This window comes from Vanellus vanellus (assembly GCF_965231255.1).
Source record: "Vanellus vanellus genome assembly, chromosome: 1".
Lineage (NCBI taxonomy): Eukaryota > Metazoa > Chordata > Aves > Charadriiformes > Charadriidae > Vanellus > Vanellus vanellus.
The window spans coordinates 213,067,490-213,089,956 of record NC_138905.1 but is presented as its reverse complement, the minus strand read 5'-3'; the positions used below and the strand labels follow the sequence as shown (position 1 = coordinate 213,089,956).

Genomic DNA, 22,467 nt, shown 5'->3' with positions numbered 1-22,467 from the left:
AGCAGCGAACGTTTACTCACACGAGTAATCCCAGAGCTACAGGAATGGACTTGCTCGGGTAAATCTGGTGAACCCAACTGTTAACTGCGCAAGGCCCCGAGCCCCACGCTGCTGCAGGAGGGCTGCGTCCCCGCCGCGGGGAAAGGCCTTGGGTTCCGTCACGGCACGAAAACAGTCCCTTTTAAAGAAAAGTCCCAAAACATTTATGATTAGTAAAACACAAAGATCCCGCCGAGCAAACGCTGAGGGGGTCTGCGGTTTAGCGAGAGACTGAGCGAGAAGTGGCAGAATACGTGGTGGGATCCTTCCCCTGCCAGCAGGACGCTTACCACAGACTCACTTACAGGACTCAGTTTAAAGCATAAAGAGACGTTCAATTATGTAAATCCGGTTGATCTGTAAACGTGGAATTAAGTGCTGTCAGCCTTCACTTACTTGCCTGGCACAGAGTTACATTTTCGTGTACGCTTGGCTTACAGATAAAAAAGCTATGGAGTTTAAAAGAGAGCTCAGCTTGTTTTTTCAGGCTGGAGACACACTCAGACGCAGCAAGGACAATGCAGCCCGTAGAAAGACCGTGTTGATCGTAACGACTGCCGCTCCTGAAGCCAAGCCACACTCCCTAACCCTTAAACTTTTTGCCCCTCTAAAAGGCGTAGCCTGAGGACAAGGAAACAAAGCAGCTGAGGCTTTTAGCCTTTCCCCAAACTCGCCCTCACCTGGTCGAGCAACTCCTCAGATGAGCAACAGAGAGGTTTGGTCAGGCGAAGCTTTACACAAAATAAAAACACAAAGACAGTTGCGTAGCAATTACGCGGGCCTTTTCACCGCAGGTGCACCGAAGTGATCCCGAAACGTTAATTAAGCCTCACAACACTCCAGAAAGGCAGACGGTCCCAAGGCTGTTTCACAAGCGGGTCAGCTGGGGTTGGTGCAGGGCAGAGGCAGGAGGAGGAGACCCTGGCTGGGTGGCACCTTGCTCTGACAGCGCTGCCTAACCCCACCACGGGCCCTCAACGGGCCTACACGCGGCGCCAGCTCCTGCCACAACGCAGAACAAGAGCACAGTACCGGTATTGTTATAGCGATAGAGCACTACCTACCTAAAGGCTGAGCCGGAAAATACAATCTGCTTTAGCACAGAGCTACCTACAAAACTAGCTGCTCCTTATACGGTAATGGAACCGATATCTATCAGAGAGGAGATGTGAAACCACAAACAACATCCTGATTAGATGACTCTAAACTGTATTTCAAAACCATTCGATACTAGATCCTAAAACAAGAGGAAAAAGATCATGGTCTGGTTGTGGTCAATAGATGCGGTCATGATACCAATCACGCTTTAAGGTAACTGCCGGCAAACAAAAAAGCCGCAGTATCGGCAATGCCCAGTACCTACGCATTTTGCCATCAATGTTATGTTTATTACAAAATCCATGCAGGCACTATTAGAGACAAATCATAATGATTTAAAAGGATCCAATTCTTTTCTGCATACCTCCAGTTTTACAGTGACAGATGAATGAGATCCAACGGGAAAATAACAATCCTTCCAGCCTCAAAAAAAATTAATTAAAATCGGTAGCTGCGATGTAGGCTCCCATCACACACTGCACTTCTATTTTGGCTTCTCTCTCGTCTAGGCTACTTTGAGAATACTCGTCAGTAGGAATCCACCCATCTCTGGCTTTTTCCTCCCCCCTTGAATTTCAAATCGGGCAGAGCCAGAGGTAAAAACTTCGGTGCAAAGTCCAGACATGGAGGAACACGTTCCCATGTGGCTTCGCTGCTGCGCCGCCATCCTGCTGCTCCACTCAGGCCAACTCCTGAGAAGCTGCCAAGGCAAAGACCAAACTCGTTTTCACTAGTTACACATACAACGTGCCTATACACCACCTGCTAGAGAAACGCTTCCCTCTGAACACTGATGCTCATAGACCCCTTCACAGAGCTTGTGTTGCGAGCTGAAAATTAGTGTCTTTCCTACTAAAATAAAAAAGGTACTCGTTGGAAATCTGTAAACTGAATCAAATCCACTGCGCTAAATACAGGTGGATCAGGTGCACGAGAGATGCTGAGCCATCTTACGGCTGTGTGTGCTGCAAACACTGCGGGGTATTGCTCCCAAACTTCTGCCGGAGGTTAAGGGGCAGGTTTTCTGCAAGTGTAAAGCAACACTGCTCTAGTACGATGCACCAGAACGAGGCCTATGGAAATGATGTTCCTATGCCAGGAAAGTGCCCGACTCCCGCTTACATGTCTTCTTCTCAGTAAAATAAGGTAAAGGGGGTAAAGAAGAAATAAAGGAAGTTGGACTGGCGACTGGATGGAGGGAAGAAAAGTTGCTTCTCAGAACCAAAAAGTTTTAAAGTGCCTGTTTTGACCTCTAGCCCTTCCACGGCAACTATGAGCAGAGTGGAAAACGGCTGTGGGGGGGGAGAAGGGAAGGGAAGATTTCATTTGGGTGTTTCAGCTCCTCCCCCTTGCAATGTCCTGAAACCATACTGCAGCTCCTGCAAAGTTTCTATCTGCGCACGTGATGCAAAGAGCCACGGTAGTGAAGGCTTCATTCTTACTCTGCTGCAGATCTGGCCTGATCCTGCTTTCAGCGACATCAGTGCACATAAGTGTGGCCCCAGGGAAGGTACTCAAAGGATCATGGCCAACCAAGCATACCCTGGGACCTCTAAAACTGGATTTCAACCTGCTGCGTCATAAAATAATCAGTAAGAGCATCTGAATGCTTGAAGTATTTGACATTCAGGGCGTGTGAGTGCAGAGCAAGCGCAACGGCCGCTTTGAGCGCGTGGTACAATGAAACATCATATCCTGTCTGCTCCTGTGAATCGCTTTTCTTGCTCCATCTTTCTGGCTGCACAGATCACACTTATTTTGCAAACTCACTGAACGCCGAACCGATGCAAGATAGAGGCTTCTCCAGGTACAGCTGTTTGCTTGTCAAAAGGCTGTGATTCACATCACGGCAGAGTCTGCCCACAGGTGCTACACAGCTCTTCCATTCAGGGTGGGAATATTCACATCCATTACAGAAGTAGACTAGCGAGAGTAACGCTCTATATTTTAAATACAGAATCCCAATTCTGCAACTTATAAAATCTTTAATATGGAGTGTTTCCACCCCAAAGCCATGAGATTTGTATACCAACAAAAGCAATAGTCTTTGTAATACACTATGTTTTGTCTTTTGGATTAACCTGGGGTTTGGTTTACTGATCCAGCTTCAGAGGACTGAAGTGGAAGAAGTTCAAAGGTTCCACAGATTCTTCTTCCATCAGCTTTTAAAGCAATTGTGTTTCTCCCCAGCTTCTGTACTTTTTAATTAACAGAAACAAATCCAAAGAATCACCGCTGCTACAAATATTGAGCGAGTGCATTTGGGTTTTAGCATAAGCACTTATTTTTTGTTGGTATACTGCTGCATCCATCATTTCCCAAAGTCTTAAATAATCATAAATAAGAAAATCTGTGCTATTCTTTGGTACATTTCTGTCTGTTTAAACCACAGCTGAACTTTTAAGTTGTACAAACAAAAAATTGCACTTTAATCTTCTAGAGAGTCTTGCTAGTCCAACAGACTTTCAGCTGAAGGATTCTTTATTATACTCAAACCTTGTCCCATAAGAGTTGCTGCTGTTGCTCAGTTTATGAAGTATCTTAGAGATTTTGCTTGGTCCACAACAGAAAACTCCAATGGTCTTCCTGTTAAAAACAAAACAAAACAAAACAAAAAGTTATGACATTGCAAATAAACAGTAACTTCTAACAACAGACAGATTTGGATCCTGGCCTCACTGTATTATATATACAGGATGGAGCCACTGTATTATATATACAGGATGGAGCCAGGCTCTTTTCAATGGTTCCAAGTAACAGGACGAGGGGCAATGGGCACAAGGTAGAACACAGGAAGTTCCGTTCAAATACACGGAAACACTTCTTTACAGTGAGGGTGACAGAGCACTGGCACAGGCTGCCCAGGGAGGGTGTGGAGTCCCCTTCCCTGGAGATTTTCAAGACCTGCCTGGATGCAGTCCTGAGTAATGTGCTCCAGGCAATCCTGCTTTGGCAGGGGAGTTGGACTAGATGATCTCTAGAGGTCCCTTCCAACTCTGATAATTCTGTGATTCTGTGATTCTGTGATATAAGCCAACTATCCACAGATTTTAAGGTGAGAACAGCTCACTAGATCATAGAATCATAGAATGGTTTAGGTTGGAAAGGACCTTGAAGATCATCGAGTTTCAACCCCCCTGCCACGGGCAGGGACACCTCTGTAGTAGTATTAGTGAAGCCACCAGATCTCTCCCAAGTATCCCCACAACAACTCCTATTACTTATTTGACTAAGAAAAAAGTGCCTCATCTTAGTCTCAAGACACCGTGATGAAAAATTACTACTTCCCACTCTAATTTTTTCCAAGATTAATCACTTTTTTTTTGTCAAAAATGTGCCTCACTGTAATGACTTTCATTAGTGTAACTCGTGATTTACACCGGCAGGAGATCTAGTCACTAACCGTGATTCGTTACACTAATGAAAACAGAGCACCACTAACCCATGATTATTTCTGGCAGCAGCAGAATAATTTTGCCGCTTTAGTTTCACATTAGCATGCAATCTTTCCTTCAGCAGCTGCATTGGAAAGTCTTACGACAAGTCAAACACAGAATACGATCCTTGTTCATCATCCACAGCCATCAGCCCTTGTTCATTAGTTAACCTGACTTTTTCACACCACTCCACCGACAACAGCTCTTTGCTCTCTGGTCATCTTAAACACAGGCTGTAAGTCAGCCTCACAGTCACACAGCATCTCTGGGCTCAGAACAGTAGCCAGCACCTGAACAGGGCACCTCCACACCAGCGGGACTGAGGCACTCGTGATATTCGTCATCTCCCTTCTTTTGAAAGATGAGAAGAGGGGAAAGGAAGGAGCAGGGAAAGAGGATGGGGTGCTGTCTCTTCTATATAATGAAAAAAAAACCATAGTATTTCTTCATCTTCCTGCTGAAACTGTGCTGCTACAGAGAAAAATCTTAAAGATTTACTGGGATAGAGAGAGAGCACGCAAAAGGGGACATGGCTCTAACTGTTGTGATCTACAGCACTCACCAAGAGGCTGGAGACTTCGATTCTGGTCCCTGCCTCCGGCACTACTTCAATATTTTATCCAGTAACTATTTAATATAGAACATCTTCGCGCATCCAGGATAATCAAACGCACAGTTTAAAGCTGCCTGTGTATGTGCCTGGTAAGAGAAGGGAACTAACACATATAAGAAACCTTTGATGCCTACTGTCAAGTACGTGTGCCTCGTGTTAGGCAGCCGCTGGCACAGCAGGGCAGTGCACGCTGTAGCTCTGCACAGCCGCACTGGCACGCAACAAACATCACAAAGCATCACAACGTTACGCCAATAACAGCACCGGTGCCCGTGTGCAGGCACCTTACAACGCTGACTTTAATTGCCTTCAATTACATCAGGTGTGACATCAAACCATGATAAATATTCATAACTGGCACTTTTCTCGCCCTTCTGTATATCTATTAAGCTTTCCTGTCCTGGCAGTACTGCTGTTAACGGCAAGGGGTGTTGTGGGGGTGGCTGGGTTTGCAGAAAGGAGGAGAGCGCTATCGCTCATTGCTCTCACATAAGATTCCTCAGCACTTGCAGGACCTGAACACCGTCTAATCTGCGCGCAGCAGAGAAAAAGGATGCAGGAGCTGCCAGCAAGAATCTGTCTTCTACTGTGTCTTTAATTGAATGAATGTCGTTTGGGTTTTTTTCATTAGTCTAATCACTACAGACAACTGATAAATAAAACCCAAAGAGTTTGTCTGTCTCTCTCCCTTTCATTACATATACATATACATATACATATACATATACATATAGCCCCTCAGGCACAGACATGTCTAAGCAGCACATACTGCTAACGCATTCCCATCCCAGCAACATCCTTCCAAGGTATGCAGAACTTCTGGCTAGTAAACAGAATCACAGAAAGGTTAAATGATTTGCCTAAAGTCACGCAGCAGACCTGTGGCTAACAGGGTCTCCTGAACCACTGCCCCATGCAGTGCGCCAGAGGCTCTCAAACTTCCTTCCCGGGATACACACCATCAGCATCTGTTCTGGACATCCCCCAACATACCACTTACCTCCCCCGGTTTATCCCCCACCTCCTCCCCTGCCTATGCCCCCCCCTTCCCCGCGGGCTCGCTCGGCTCCTGCCCGCTTGCTGGGATGCCGGCAGGCGAGTGGCTTGAAAGCAGCTACCGCACGGAGCAGCACGCTGCTACCCTGAGCCGACGGGCTTTAATTGCTAATCACTTCTTTGGGACAACGGCTGACCTTGTCGCTCAAATGAAAACAGACAGCTAGGTACTGCTGGGGCACCACGTCTGAAAATCTTTTAAATACCACCAACACGTTTACAACTGGGGAAACTGGGTTACAGGCCATTCTTTGTAATAATTATAAACACTAATATAGATTTTACTCATTCAGAGCACGAAGGAAATAACTCCTCAGTGTTCCTATGGGATGAGTAGGTCAGCATGTATTCTTACATCCATTTTATGAACGGCAGGAGGTGAGGGAGAGGTGAAATACTTTGCTACCTAGAGAGTCAGGAATCAGGACTTGAAATGTTCCAGTTTTAAATCCCATATTCATTCCTAGAGAGAGGTTTCTCCTTTACAGTGCACAAGAAACGTATCATGTCTGTTTCTAGGTCAGACTCCATCTGGAAAAAAGCACACGTCCATTTGAACTGAGCAAAATTCAGAAAGCGTGGCAGCCGAGGCACGGTGTGTGCTTTTCATCCAGGAGACAACTGAGCAGGAGCAAGGTTGCTGCTCTGTCCCCAAAAAGAAAGCATGAAAAACAAGACCAGTAATTTATTATATAAACGGCCCATCCTCGGGACTGCGGGTGTCATATAAAATATCATCAGCAGATGGCACACGTCTGCTCCTCTTAGTCCAGAAGAAAGAATCAGGAACCTGAGGCTGGGGTGTCCCGTGTCATGCTCTGAAGGTCTGGCAAAGCTCAGACACTTACAAACGAACGCACTTTGCTTATTTGGGACCCAACCAGCAACAACAGCAACGACTCACAAACCACAAACCAACGGGATGGCTAAACCGATGAGAGGTTTGCCAGCTGCGTGTTTGTTTATGCGCAGCTTTTACTCAAATCACCGGATAAAAAGTGGAAAATATCTTGGCTGCCCATAAAGAAGCCCGAGGGGATGATTGCGAATACATGTAAAAGCCTGAACACTGGCACCAGATGCTGGAAATAACTTGGTTGCCCTGCCTTTTTCTTTGTTGTTGTTGGTTTTTTGTTTGGGTTTTTTTTTTTTTTTTTTTTTTGTCTGCATATTGCAGCAAGGTCATTTAGGTGGAAAGTTAAGGCGAAATACGAAGTGAAATGGAGTTAGTAGGAGACCAGGAAATTAGACTAGAGAGAAAAATGGACGCTCCCATCTCACCCAGGAAAAGAGGGAGAATATTTACCTACAACAGGCAAGTTTCCGTGGGATAGCCGAGTTACAGGTTGCACTACTGTCTATCATGTAACACATAATTACGTCTATAGATAAAGACCTATATCCATCAACCCTGCAAAAGGGGTGACAAAGGGCGAGGAAGCCTACATCTTAGCAAGCTGCAGGACAATCAAGAGTCTGAACATTATCTAGGTACTAAAAGACAGCTGGACTGAAAATGGTGGCATTATTTAAAGACCTGATGTGGAAATGCAGAGGAAATGGTACTTGAAGTCTAATTTGGAGTAATGCGATGGAAAGCAACAAAGGAAAATGCAAGTATGACTACCGCTAATAGCTTCATCTATATTATGTGCACTTACAGCCTTGCAAGGAAGTGGCAGAAACGACACCATTTTCATCTTTTAAAACTGCATTCACACAGTTAAATAAAAAGGACATTAGAATGGGGCATAAAATGTCAACAGTCCTCTTTGCAGAGGACTCTGAGCCAGAGATTAAACTTGCTTCTCTGACCTCTCTATTTCCCTTTCTTTTCCATGGTTCTTTACTACAAAACCCTTCTCTAAGTGATACTCATCTGCATCATGTGAGAACCCTACTGGGGATGACCCTCCGTAGCAGCCTTTGGGGCATCCTGGCGAGGGACCCTGTCCGCAACACCCTGTAGGACCCGAATCCAAGACACACATTGTCAGCAGCTTATATTGCCAACAGTGATACATACGGGTGCTCGATATTTCTCAAGAGCCAGGGCTCAGTGTCCCCTAAGTCACATCCAGCCTCAGAAGAGTCAATACGCCATGGGCAGATGTTCATTTTGTAAGTGAAACAGAGGACAAAAAGTTATTGAGGGAAAGTTCCGCAGGGGAATGTGAGAGCAACTCAACCTGCTGCTCCCAGATTACTATCAAAACCTACTGAGGGTGGTTTGCTACCACCCTGCTGACTTTGCCAGAAGTGAGTTAGGGAAGATTCACACAATCCCTTCTACCAGATTGGATTTTGAGGCAGAAAACTGCCAGTGGGGTGTAAAATACTCAACCGACAACGCTGGATCTGAACAAAGACATTCCACAGTCTAATTACATGTCTACTCTGGTTTGCAACAGTCTTGTTTCAGACCATAATATGTTTGCCTAGTACAGTAAAAAGGCATTGCCAGGTCTTAACAAAGAATAAAAAAGTGCCAGGAATCTCCAAAGACAATATCTTCTCTGAATAAAAACAATACAGGACAGTCAGATTCTTCCTTGTGCATTCGGTTTGTAAACCAGCACTATAAATCATGAAAATTATAGGAGAAGTCAACAATTTTAAGAAACGCAACTTTATAAAACCAGCATATGTTGCAAGCAAGATATTGCCATGGACAAAACCATACGCAATCTCTGTGCAGTGAGATGGAAATCTATTACTGTTATTTACTGGGCCACCGAACATCCTAGCTGCTTTGAAAAGATGAACTGTTCTGAGTGTTAAAAAAAAAAAAAAAGTTTTGTTTGTACAGGCCATCTCTCACAGCAATTATTAGCAAATTTCAACATCAGTAGCTTAAACATTACACTCTAAGATAAAACCCAAAATATTTTCATACAAACATAGCTGACAACAGGTAATGTCCCCTCCCCTCAAATTGTGGCATCCTTCAAGTGGACTGTTACTTACCGCCTGTTACACTTTGCTATTTCATCAAAAAGGAGTTTCCACCGGGGTCGTCCAATGAAAAGCCTTGAGTTTAAAGCTTGATATTTTTCACCAATTATTTTCTGCAAGAAACAAAAAATTCCATTCTGCCTGATTTGCAAATTGCCTCGTATCACCCAGGGCTCCCATTTCTGACATTGGCTGCCTCACCACATCCCTGAGGTGTAAAACCTGCGCACGAGTATCAGGCAGTTGTGATTAAAACCGCAGCCATTTCATGCACCGATACCTCTGCTCACTGCCTTTTCAATGGCTCTCCTCGGTGTTCGTTATACATTGTTCCTCAGGCAGCTGCTCATTAATCTCCCCATTACTTTTAAACCAATTTATTTAAGCCATAAAACAATAACCACGCTCCTATTATTCATCCTCTCATTGGCTTTTAATGCTAAGCTGGAAGAAACATTGCCGACGCAAAAAATCATATTTCTGTCTGAAGCCTTTTTTTTTTTTTAACTTTGTACAAGTAAGTATGAAGATGACTAGGCCTGAAAAGCTAACAAGGGAAATCTTACATTTCTCCCCGGGAGTAGTTTGCCAGCTGTTTTGAGCTGCCTTACCGGCAGAAAGTAGCCAAAACTGCTCCCGGGGCGGATCCCAACCCATTCCAGCAATGCTAATTCACCAGCATTCTGATAAGGTCAAATGCCTTCCATTGCAGGGCATTCCCTTTCTTTAGTTTTCTGTCCTAACGTGATAGAAAGGCAGAAAGTACATCTTATCTAGGCTCCCACATTCACTCCGCTGCTGAACAACCTGAAATTGCTCCTACCAATGCCAACTCAGATCCTTGGCCAACTCATCCTCCATTGGCCTTTTATATTCCCGGATCGCTTGCTGAAGGGTGGGCTTGGCTCCCTCTTGGCACACAGGCGTGCTACTTCTGAGCAAAGGGCTCACGAAGCAAAATTGCCCTAATTTTGGTAGCAGTCAGCACTTTGGACTAACATCAGTGACAGCATAAGCCGTATGGCAATGGAGAGTTGAGTTTAACTCCCCCTTGAGAAATCATGAGCGGTATTATGGTTCATGCCAGTTTTGTTCAATAGCCACAAAAGAAAAGTGGCTTTAAATAAAGACTTAAAACAATGTTGACTTGAATGAATTCAGTAGCTGCTTGGTACACAATATTAGAAAACTTGCTTTGAATTGGCTATAATGACAATCTTGCGGTGTCACCGCATTGCAGCCCCGCTTAGGGTTTTAATTTTAACCTAGCAATTACATACCAGGTTCATCAATTAGGTATTTTCAAGCACCCCATTCCAATGGACATATGTCATCCAGGCATTAAATCTGTAGAGCACTGTTCATAACTACTGTCGCTATCACATCAGTTAGGCTATTGGATAGCGTCCCTACTAGAGCTGTGAATGTTATGCTATCTCCACCTGACACTGGGCAGATCCAAATGCTTTGGGCATGGTTTCTCACTGCATTTCATGTTTTGTAGTAATTGTTAGGCTTGGTTCTGGACCCACTGCAGTCAATGGAAAGCTTCCAGATGCAGCAGGGTAAAGAATCAGGCCTAGGCTCTACGTGCTAAATGATGTTGGGGAATTAGCCCAGCTTTGGGGTTGCTAGTACATGACAACCCACATTTCAGTGTAATTTCCAGTCTCATACATCAAGAAATTTGTAACTTTTGTCTATATTTGAGGCAAAGAAATTCAAAGCTTTTAAAAATAGCAAGTTTCTCTCAAAATATTTATTTGAAAAGAAGATTTGAGCTTGCAAGCTCCTAGAACTAGGCTGTTTTGATTCTTAGCCCAGAAATGATGCAGATTTCCCATCAAACACGGCCAACTGTCTGGTCCGTGGCCTGGCCTGGAAGGACCTCTTTCCTAGAAAAGGAAGATATGGATTTTTGCCCACATCTAATCAAGTTAAGGCTTCTAGACTAGATTCTCTTAATGCTGTGGGGATGGACTTGCTCTCTTGCCCCAGTAACGAATCAGTCACTTGAGTTTATGGCCTCATTTCCTGTTTTTACCATCTGCAGCAATTCCCTTTCGCCTTCGACTGACAGTTTGCATTGTCAACTACCCCAAGGTATAGTTCGGTTTACAAACAGCATTTAGCCACATACCTGTATTCCATCTGTTTGACTGAGGTACAGCTGGATGTTTATATAGTCTGGTCGATTCTCCTGCCAAAGCTGGGAGGATGACAGAAATGGCTGGTGAGCAAATATCCCTTCTCTTAATGTAAACGTAAAGTCTCTTGTGCCTACTGTCCTGAAAGACTTGGGTTTCGGCATCAGTGAAGTAAGCTCCTTAATGAAGAAGATACGCTTGCAGAGCACCCCTTCGCGCACTCCAGAATGTTGCACATCACGCTGTGTACAAAGTATTATTTTACGAAGCTACACTGCTCTCAAAATCTCCCTGAAATTGTAAATCCCCCTCCCTTCTCAATCTGTCTACTAGCCAAAGGGCTAAGGGCCACTCGGCCTCCCCAACCCACACGTTCTTCTTCCACCTCATAAATTTCACAGATAAGCGTCCGGACAACTAGTACGTGGCAACACTGGAATACTGTGTCCAGTTTTGGGCTCCACAGTTCAAGAGGGACAGGGAACTGCTGGAGCGAGTCCAGCGAAGACCAACTAAGATGATGAAGGGATTGGAGCATCTGCCTTATGAGGAAAGGCTGAGAGAGCTGGGACTCTTTAGCCTGGAGAAGAGAAGGCTGAGGGGAGACCTTATTATGGCGTACAAGTATCTAAAGGGTGGGTTGAAGGAGGATGGAGCCAGGCTCTTTTCAATGGTTCCCAGTGACAGGACGAGGGGCAATGGGCACAAGTTAGAACATAGGAAGTTCCGTTCAAATACACGGAAAAACTTCTTTACGGTTCAGGTGACAGAGCACTGGCACAGGCTGCCCAGGGAGGGTGTGGAGTGCCCTTCCCTGGAGATTTTCAAGACCCGCCTGGATGCAGTCCTGAGTAATGTGCTCCAGGCAATCCTGCTTTGGCAGGGGAGTTGGACTAGATGATCTCTAGAGGCCCCTTCCAACTCTGAAACTCCGTGATTCCGTGAACACCGTGCAGTGAAATACTGGTGAGAGATACTCAAACTGTTTTGTGCAGCTCCAAGAATAAATGGAGCCTGGGTCAGGTAGCCCAAGCAGAAGTACTGCTGGAGCTCGCTGGCTTTGAGCAAGGCTGCGTTTCTCTATAGCATGCCACTTGTGTGGTGGGGACACATCCTGTGTTTACGACGCTGTCGTATCCCTCCGAGCGGCCCCCATTACCTTGTTACGCAACGTACAGAGCAGGTCGGCAAACCAGCGGAAAGACTCAATGTCCCTGCACACCCAAATGAAGTAGAGTCTTCTGAGCTTGTAGCATTTCCAGCCGTCACTTGAAAATAAAATGTTTGGGTAATTAAAAATTATCATTTAAAAAGGAAACATTAGTTTAATTAGTGGAAGCATGAATTTCCCGTAGAAGCTAAATGCGAAGTTGTTTTTCATCCTGTGACACATCAGACACCGAAATGACCAATGCAGCCTATTATAATGATCCTGAGAATATTAAATCTCCAGCACAGAGCTAACACCCTTCACAGAGACTGTTTCCGCGTTGGAAGTTGTCAGCTATACAGATGATTTGGGCAGCAAATATGGATTCATGCATCATCATCAAACTTTTATTTCAAAGCAAAGCAGACATTCTAAGTTCAAGTGCACTATGTCAAATCATTATTAGGTTTATAAAGCGACCCATAAGAGGAAAATATTGACAAATGCAATAATGTCCGGACTCAATTCTGCCTTTATATGTAAAAGGCTCTGGTTGATTATAATTAATACTCTAGCAAAATCACAAAGACCCAATCAATTCAGAGCTCCATTGTGTAAGGGAACTGCGTGATGTATCACAGTCCTCACAAAATGCCAGTGGGGAAAGTGCAGTCACGGGCAGATTCTGACGCTGCATTTAGAAAAACAGGACTTTCGTGTCACATTTCTAATGCAAAAAAAACCCACAAGTATAGCACAAAGGAAGGACTGGAATGAACTGGGAAAGAAAACAGAAGTGAAAAAAATCTTGATGATTAATGAGTTCAAAGCACAAATATCCACGAAATATCTTCTTAGTTAGCCAATGCCGTTTTCTGTTCTGATCACTGAAATAGCCAGCGTGCAGATTGTTTCCTCCTTTTCCTCCTAAAATAATTTTCAGGCAGAGAAGCCCATAGCCTGTCAACATCAAACACTAGTCCCAGGAGCCAACCCCATGATACATCTCACCATATCAATCTCTGGGGTTGCGGCATATCCACCAAGGGTATTGTATTGACAGATCTACCTAAGTGATGACTCTCCAACCATTGTCTTACCTCCCCACACCCCTAACCGCCACTGTAAGCCCAAGAAGCATGGATGGAGACATTCTCAGGGGCAGGTAGGGGCTGAGAACTCACCTTTCATGTAAACTCCCCACAGAGGGAAAAAAAGTGCTTTAAGACTGGAGAGTATAATGCCTTTCAAGTCCTGATTTCAGTTTTGTTAATTTGTAAACTGTTGGCCTGCCGAGCAGGATTTTCTGACTTTTTCTGACTGCTTATACTAAGACAAGACCTTAGGAAGGGTCGCAATCTGGTCAGATGTGACGAGATAACTGTAAGCAGTAGCAAGGGAAATAAGTGCCTTTACCATAAAAAAAAAAAAAAAAAAAAAAGGATAAAAGAAGAGGAAAACGCAAGGCATTTTGTATTGAACTGCTGTAGCTCAGTAACCAAACACCACTCTCCGTGATGAAACGTTGCAGCTGGACAAAGAGGCTGGACTGAAAGACTTCTTGAAATGAGTGAGGCATAGATTTAAAATAGCACCTCAGATGCAGATGCTCGGGCCCGCCTCCAGCAGGAGAGATGATGCAGTAGAGGTGCAATCCCCCATTACAACCAAATCCACGTGTATATAATGCTTCTTGTGTGTTTCTATGTTACCACTGCCCATAATAACAGCCATTATTTACAGACCGCTCTGCATGAAAGCCACCAGCTTACCTTAAGGTACGTTATATTTTCTTAAAAATAGGGCGTAGGGTTCAACAGTTAAGTGGAGGGAAGGGCAGGAGCGGGAATTAAAATTGTGTAAGTACAACAGGAACACAACAGAGGAGGAAACAAATGACTATGCCAAGAGGCTTCCGATATCCCCCAGACCCGCGTGTCCTCGACACGACAGGACTGGCGCCGCTGCTCGGCAGCGCCGGCATCGTATGGCAGTTTGTGCGTTCACACCTGCCAACTTCTGCTTCTAAAGCCGGGGCAAAGACAACAGGCCGGTCACCCACTCAACAAGGGCTTTGTTGATGTTTAAATACTGGGAAGGAAAGCAGGCTTAGGCTGTTCCTTTTTCCCAGAACCACAGAATGATTCTCCCACATAAAGTTACAGAGCACAAGGGGAAGCTTGGCTACAAAGGCAGGTTATGGGATTGGCTGCTTGGAAGTCCATTTATGGCTTTATCCAGGCAAACGGAGAGTGCAAAAGCTTTTGGACACTAACCTTCAATGCCAATGTCTGTGCAAGTTCCTACAGCCTCTGATAACACACTGGTAGAGGCAAACATCTCATTACCTGCTGTTGGCCCATCATTATTATCTGTGACATTTTTTGCTAAGCACTGTCATGGATAATCCATCATGAGGAAAATGGTCATTTTACCCACCTGGGCCCCACGCTTTCAGCAAAAATGTACCCTCTTTTTGAGAGGATGATCGATACACTCTCAGAAAAGAAAATGAGGGAGCCCAGGACCGTCTTTGAGGGCTGCAGCACTATGAGACAGGTGGGGCTGATAGTTTTCAGAAGCGCTCAGCACTGTCAGGTCCAGCCCAGGTCAAGGACAGAAAAATGCGCACAGCATCTAAATTCTAGGCTTTAACTTCACTTTGGAGTTAAAGCTGGCCGTTGGCATGTTCCTCTTAGAACAAATGCTTCAGTTGTGCGTTGTAAAACCCTCCCAAAGCCAGCCAGCCTTTCACTTCAAGGAAGGTTTGCTGCTTTGGTTGGCTGTTTATACAGTGCCTACGAAACAGGAGTGCTTAACCTGTGATTGGAGCTCCTAACCAATAATCTAGCAAAAAAAAAAAATATTAAAAAATCAATAGCAATCATAAAAGCAAGCCTATGTCACACAGCGTAAGATGTGGTGGGAACCACGTTGCCAATGTGACAAAGAAAGAAGAGGTGAAAGGTTTGCTCTGAATAGAATGTCAAAGGCTTTACTTTAAAATAAAAAGAAAAAAAAGAAAAAAGAAAAAAAAAAGAGAAATGAGAAAAAAAGAAGTCAAGAAAAAAGCACACCTAAAATTTAAATTTTTCACATGGACTTAAACATCCAAATGCTGTCTGAATCCAAGTTGATCTCTTTCCTTTAAAACCTTAAGCGTACACATTTCCAGAAGTCAAACAGGCCAGGAGAACTGGCCCTGCATTTGCAGCAGAAAGACTCACAACTTCCTGACTCTCAGAAACTCACCACCATAGCCCATAGCCCCATCTAAGCCAGGACTAAGGGAACAATTCTAGCTGAAGGGCTGTGACGGCATCGCTCACAGGCCAGGCTGGTGGCGGGATATAAAGGTTGGTGACATCGTCCCAGCTCAGGTGCACTACTGGTACAACTCTGCCACAAGTCTTTGGGTTATAAAGCCTGCAGGAGATGACTTTTCTTCTTCTTCTTCTTCCCAGTCCTCTATCTCTCTCCAAGAAATCATGCACTTATGTTATGCTAATGGAAGTTCTTAAATACTCTGAAAGTCTTTCTGACGTGCACTACTATGGTAAACTGGGGGGAAATGGCTTTAAAAGGCTCAAGCTCACTTACAGCAGTGTGTTGAGTACTGATGCAAAGGGTGTAACTCCAATACCTCCTGCCACACAAAGGCTGACCTCATAGTTCAGGGATTCCTCAAAGGGACTTCCAAAAGGTCCATCCACATACAGTCTGCAGAAAAAGCAAAAATAACACTTTTAGAGAAAGCTGTTAAAAACAGAGAAGAGAGGAAAAGAAACATGGGCTGGAAGTAACATCCTACAAGAATTTGTTTCATTTTTTTTTATTAGTCTTGGGATGCAGAATATGAAAACCATTTTCCTGGAAAGCTTTATGTGGAGTACATCGTACAAGTGGTATGAAAACCTGTTCTGTGAAATCTCTTAGCACATCCCATGATTAGACAAAGCCACTTTTTAATCACAAAGGTGGAGGTGACTAAATTATGACTGCCTTTTGTGTCTGGTATTAGAGGGCAAAGAAAGTACTGCACTGGAAACAATAACAACTTGGTGGGTCATAAGCAGGAAGAGACCTTGGCTAGCCCTGCCTAGGTGGTTCACCTCTTGAACATCAGAAGCAGCTGAGATGGACAAAGGGGTACAAAAATCTATTTTTTGTGTCTTCTCATAATGTTTTTAATGGGCTTCCAGGGAATAAAGAAGAGGTGATACATATCCATCCTGCAGTGAGCAAAAGGAACAAATTAGCATCTATCTACTCCTTCGTTTCACATCCAGACCCTTGGGAATGTGATCTATCCCAATCACACAAGATATCTGAAGAGGGGGAAAGACCACTCATGCCTCTTACTCTTACAACAGTTTTGTTTATCTGTTTTTAAAGATCATTTAGGAGACTGAGTCCCATTTCCAACCCATTTTTAATATTTCAGGTGCTGCTGGAAAATCAGTTGACTGCAATTTAAAAACAGGCTTTTAGGCATCTTCAGAAGTTTGACCTCCAAATCTTTCCCACACTGCTGAAAGCCTGACCAAGGTCATCCATAGATAGCTCAAAATTTATTTGCTGTAACATCTCTAATAAGATCCACATGGAGGCCCCATCCCTGGAGGTGTTCAAGGCCAGGTTGGATGGGGCTTTGAGCAACCTGGGCTGGTGGGAGGTGTCCCTGCCCATGGCAGTGGGGTTGGAACTCCATGATCTTTAAGGTCCCTTCCAACCTAAACCATTCTATGATTCTATACCCCCTACTCTACTTATGGAATAACTATTGCATACCTTACTTCAGTAATTGATTCACCTTTAGAAACTATTATGAAGAGAACTTGAGCAGTACATTTAGTCAAGGCCCATTCTGTGCATTAGTGGCTCACTGAATCACCCCATTTTAGGTAACCGGTGAACACAGCAAAGCGTGGTGAGACCAGCACTGCATTCAGCATCTCAGTGACCAGGCATCTGCTCACAGCTAGGCTGACTGACATCAACCTTTGGCCTCAGTCCACACAAAAGTTCCAATATATATTTTTATACACACACAGACAGACACACACATATATTGGTACTATTCTGCAACTAACCTAGGCATACTATTTGTCTAATAAAAGGGTATAAGCTTCTCCTTTATACCATCAGCCAGAGAATTAAAGGCAAAGGAGACATCTCTTTTCCCAGGCAAAGTCTTCCAACCCTCATCTGATTCTTTCCTTTTGAGGGCTGGATCTTAGCCATAACTTAAGATCTCAGTCTGATCTCATTTCTTTTACTTCTGTGGTCTGACCCTTGGCATCTTGTCTTGTCAGGACAACATCTTGTCTGGGTGTCTTTGGCCAATGTGGTCCTTTCTAGGAAATTTCTTCCAGACCTCTGCTATTGCTGACGTCTTGACATCTCATATGTTAAGCTCCTTCTTCTACAGCGTCTTATATAAACACAGATAAGTACCTACTTGCTGATAGATCTGGAGGAAAACAGGCTGATCCTTAACTACACCCTGTCTTATAAATTAATTTCTTGGTTCTTGGTGTCCTACCTGAAGGGAAAGGGAGAAGACACTGGGCCAGCCACAGCCATCATCAGAAAGCATCGGAACTGCTGGCAGTAGACATTTTTAAATAACCAAAATTCCTCACTGATATTCATTACTAATCAATATACAACCCAAATATGCTTATCATTATTTCTGTCTTTGTATTCTGCAGCCACTACAGTATTCTACAAATGTTCTCTTGGAGAACCATAAAGCTTTTCCTTGTCAGGTGTGTTAGTACCAGCATGGTGAGAATTCAAATTCAAAACCAAATTCACTCCTTACTTAGGACAGATAAATTCTTTTGCACAATGGGGACAAGAAAAACTTAACTGGACATGTGCATACAATATAAACAGAACTTTAAGTATCTTTTCATTAAATGTTTCCTGTTACATAACTCTTTATACACCATTTGCTTAACAAGGGTTTGTTTTCCACTAACGAAATGATACCACCGCTGGTGCAGAGTGCAGCAGCAGCTACTTTAAGAGACCTTCTAAATGTTACACTATCATTTGACTGAGGAGTAAAAGGAGCATCTCTTATTTAAATAAGCAACAGGGGAAATGTAGAGAAGCTGGTCATTACTCTGAAATGGATCTGGTCCAGGGGACCAGAGAAGAGAGAGAAGTCCACAAATGTTATGGGTCTCAGATGTATATCTCAACAGAGATCTAATTTTGGGATATCAGCATAGGGCAAAAAGAAAAAAAAAAAAAAAAAGACTGGATAGTGAAGACCAGCAACTGAAGTCCACTGTCATTCCTGGCATACCTCGTATACATCTGCTACCCTAATCAGATCCCGCCTAGCTGGTGAAACCTGGAGAACCACTCCTAAATGTATGAAGGGCATAAGCACAGGCCTGAGGGACATTCCTTGCATTTTGCATGAGCAGCACTAACTTTCATTTGGATACACAGACTTAAAGCCAACATTTTGGGGGAAAACAAGCACGCAAAACAAAACCAAACTAGCAAGGGAGATTTTTCCAGAATTTACCACAGTGGATGTCATAGTAGTCATACACTGTAGTGGTGCCACTTCGCAGAATTGCACTTAAGCCGAACTGAGGACATCTGAAGTATGTATGTATGTATGTCTGATCTCAGAAGGAACGACGCAATTCCTGGGAAGTCTGAGTGCCCCTGAATACCACTGACACGATCAGGAGTTGAAACATGCAAAACTAGATCTGGTCACTGCAAACCAGTCAAGCACGGTGCATAACTGCATGCCAGAAATTCAAGCAGCAACCTTCAATTAAATATGCATTTTGGTTAGATTGCTCCGGTTTGTGGCCCATTAGCCCCATCTGGCCTGCAAAATATTTCTATCTGCCCACTGTGTCTTCCTCTGAGGGAGTAAGGAGCAGTTGTTTGGACAGCAAATGCGGTCAGAGGAGCCAAGAGCCTCCTGCTGTGCCTGCATGTGGCCCAGCACAGAACAGCCAGAAGTCACCGCTTCCAAGTGTGAGAAACGGGGGAGAAGCTGAAGAAATATTGCTACTGCATTAACCCATTCCACAAGGCTGCCCGAAAAGACTGATTCCAAGGCTAACACGACCTCCCTGGAAGATTTTGTTGGTTGTCATAGACATGCACTATTTAATCCCATTTCACTGTGGGGATAATTTATAACTACAAGAAATGTGACTCTGATGCCCTGATGGAGGTGGTCAGTTTGGAATTGATCCTTCTTTTGTTCAAGTCAGTGGAAGAAAAAAAAAAACCCTCGTGATGCCGTATCAAACAGCGCAGTGATGAACAGAGCTGCGATTCAGTCATGGACTTTTGCAGAGATTATACAACTTTCGCTTCCTGTCAACATGTTCCTCCTTTCATTTGGTAGTACTGAAAAGTTTTGCATAAAAGCGGTTCATTATTGCAAATGAAACTTCACAGCGTTCAACGAAATGACAGATGAGCCAAGGGGGGTAAAGATGACTTTGTGTTTCTTGAGTTGTGCCCCAGATATATCACACTGGCATGCTATGCTCTGCTATGCCCCCAGCTTTAATTTAATTAACATGAAGGAAGGGAATGGAATTTTACTAAAAGTTTAGAAATTCCCCCTTCAGGCAAACTTATTCAAATAACGATTTGTTCTTTTCACATGTATTCATTTCCAGTCTTAGGAGTGCTCTCAGTTATTCTGGCACGATTTCTTAGCTCACAAACAGAAGAAAAGCTCCTCAAAACAGAATATATCACAAAAAAAATAGCAGAGCATATTATTAAAAAGCATCTTACAGATAACTGGTGAACATATTTTCTATTTAAAGCACACTTACATTCTGCAGTACAGCGGTACTGAAATATCCCAGCAAGCACCAAGCCATTCTGTTCCAGCGCTGGGCAATTCAACTGCACTAACATGGGGCTGTCCCTAAACCAAGGGACACCATCTCAGGGACACAGGCAGCTGGACCGCTTTTGAGACCCAAGTTATTATCTTCCACAAGGAACTGCATAGTGATGTGTGGAGACACCTGCTCACACCTCTGTCGGACTTGGACCTCAGTGCCATGCTTTACTTCAGGCTGTAGGTGCCTTGAGAAAAGTTTAATGCTTATATTGTACTTCACTACCCAACTGTAAATGCTGATATTAAGTTTTTTTCCAGGCTCTTTGGGAGCTACTGTGAGACATTATCTGGGATATTAGTGGAGTAACAGATGGATAGGGGAGTTAATTCAAGAGGCTGTAGGAAATTTTAATTAAAGAAGTATCAGCAATTGCAAGCTGAACAAAATGCTTGGATACAAAGTACTGCTCAGAGCGCAGAAAGTGAAGTCCTAGTCTGAATGAAGTTTGTGGCAAAACTCTTCCCAAGGTCAACAGAGTAAGAGTTTCACCCAGCAGTACGAGATTTCATACCCTTGGAGCAGTATTCAGGTTGTTACCAAGACCCAGGTGTAGGTATCTTTGTGTGAGCATGCTGAGTAAGCCCCCGATCCAGTCAGAAGAGATGCAGTTGGTACAGTTAATGGAGCCTAGTGAGAGATTCAGGATGTGACGAATTTCTCACTCTGCTTACTGACTGTACTGACTCAGATCAACAGGACCTTAGAGATTGGTGTCCCTCTGGAACGGCAGCTGAAGGCCAAGCAGCACTGAAATGGCACCAGTCACCTAGCCCGAGGCACCTGAATCCAGACCTGGATACCTCCTGAGGTAATTGGAGCTTTGATACCTAGCTCACACACAGACACCTACATTTGGACGTCTTCAGCTGGAGCTGAATCCCTCCCCTCATGAAAAGCCCATGTCATTGACTTCAATAGGTTTTGGATAAAGTTCTCCAAAATTACAATAAAATCAACTAAACAACCCTCCTCCCACACTCATTCTTCGCTTTAATTCATCCTACCAAAACCACAGCTCAGTACTGCCATGATGGATACAGCCTGAGAACTCCAAGGGACCAACTGCCTGATGGCTGAAACAGTCTCCTGATGCTCTTCTGCTGCTGTAACTCTTACGTACCAGAGAGATGCCATCGCCTCCCTCTGATAACCCACAATACCAGCCTCCACCCCCACGTGATAAATATTCAAACAAGTGCCTTCATGTTCCTCCCACACTGCCCTTCATGCCTGGGAGGAAATCTCTGTAAACATCTGCAGAGCAATTTCATTATCTCCCTTCAAATTCTTCCTTAAGACTCCTCTTTCCTCTAATATCTAAAAAAACAACAAACCAGAAGCTGAGAGTAGTTAGATTGCCAATGTGCTCGCCATAGCTCAGTCATATTCTGGCCCAGTACTGTCTTTGTTTCCCTGAATTTTGCTGTCTGATTGTATCCATCTGGTGTCTCCTGTTCTTCTGGTTTAAGTTGGTTTGGTCAGGGCAGGCTCTCTGCTGTGTGATTGCATCTATCAGGACGGCTTCCTGATGCATGACAGGTTCGTGGGGGCACTAGGATAATACAGAGGAATGAAGAATTACTGGAAAGCAGCCAAATCTGAGACCTATATAAGAGGCAATCTTTCATATTGAAGGCTTACAGAAAGTGAAACCGCCTACAGAAGACCACCTTGGAGTCCAAGGCTCAATCCACAGTTTTCAGTAAAAACCTGGTTACAACAAATTACGTGATTTTACTTTTCAAAGAAGCTGCACTTACTACTATCAAAGATTTTTCAAATATTTTCTGCAACAGAAGTCAAGACAGCAGCTTGACCTTTTGAAGTCAACATATGACGCTTCACGTTATTATTTAAACCTCAATTAGTAAGTGTACACTCTGACACTATTTTTCCAGAGGGTTTGTGATTATTGACAGCATTTCAGTACCGATGGCCTTTTACAGATGAAGAACCACCACTGAACAAAGCACGTCATCCTTGGTTTGTATGGATTTCTGAAACTACAATGGCTTTCAAGGTTTAAAAGTGTAACAAAATGTGACATCTGGCATGTGAG

At 43.9% G+C, this 22,467-nt stretch overlaps 1 protein-coding gene across 1 annotated transcript in view; it reads right to left on the bottom strand.

The window, feature by feature from the left end:
* Nucleotides 1-3,065: 3,065 nt before the first annotated feature.
* Nucleotides 3,066-22,467, bottom strand: part of NOX4 (NADPH oxidase 4) — a 112,004-nt gene continuing 92,602 nt past the window's right edge. Inside the window, exons 14-18 of the mRNA XM_082482344.1 lie at nt 16,096-16,215; nt 12,505-12,613; nt 11,339-11,407; nt 9,211-9,311; nt 3,066-3,723 (exon numbers count right to left, since the gene is read on the bottom strand). Of these exons, the coding sequence (XP_082338470.1) occupies nt 3,603-3,723; nt 9,211-9,311; nt 11,339-11,407; nt 12,505-12,613; nt 16,096-16,215 (520 nt within the window). The 3' untranslated portion in view covers nt 3,066-3,602. The remainder of the gene's footprint in view (nt 3,724-9,210; nt 9,312-11,338; nt 11,408-12,504; nt 12,614-16,095; nt 16,216-22,467) is intronic.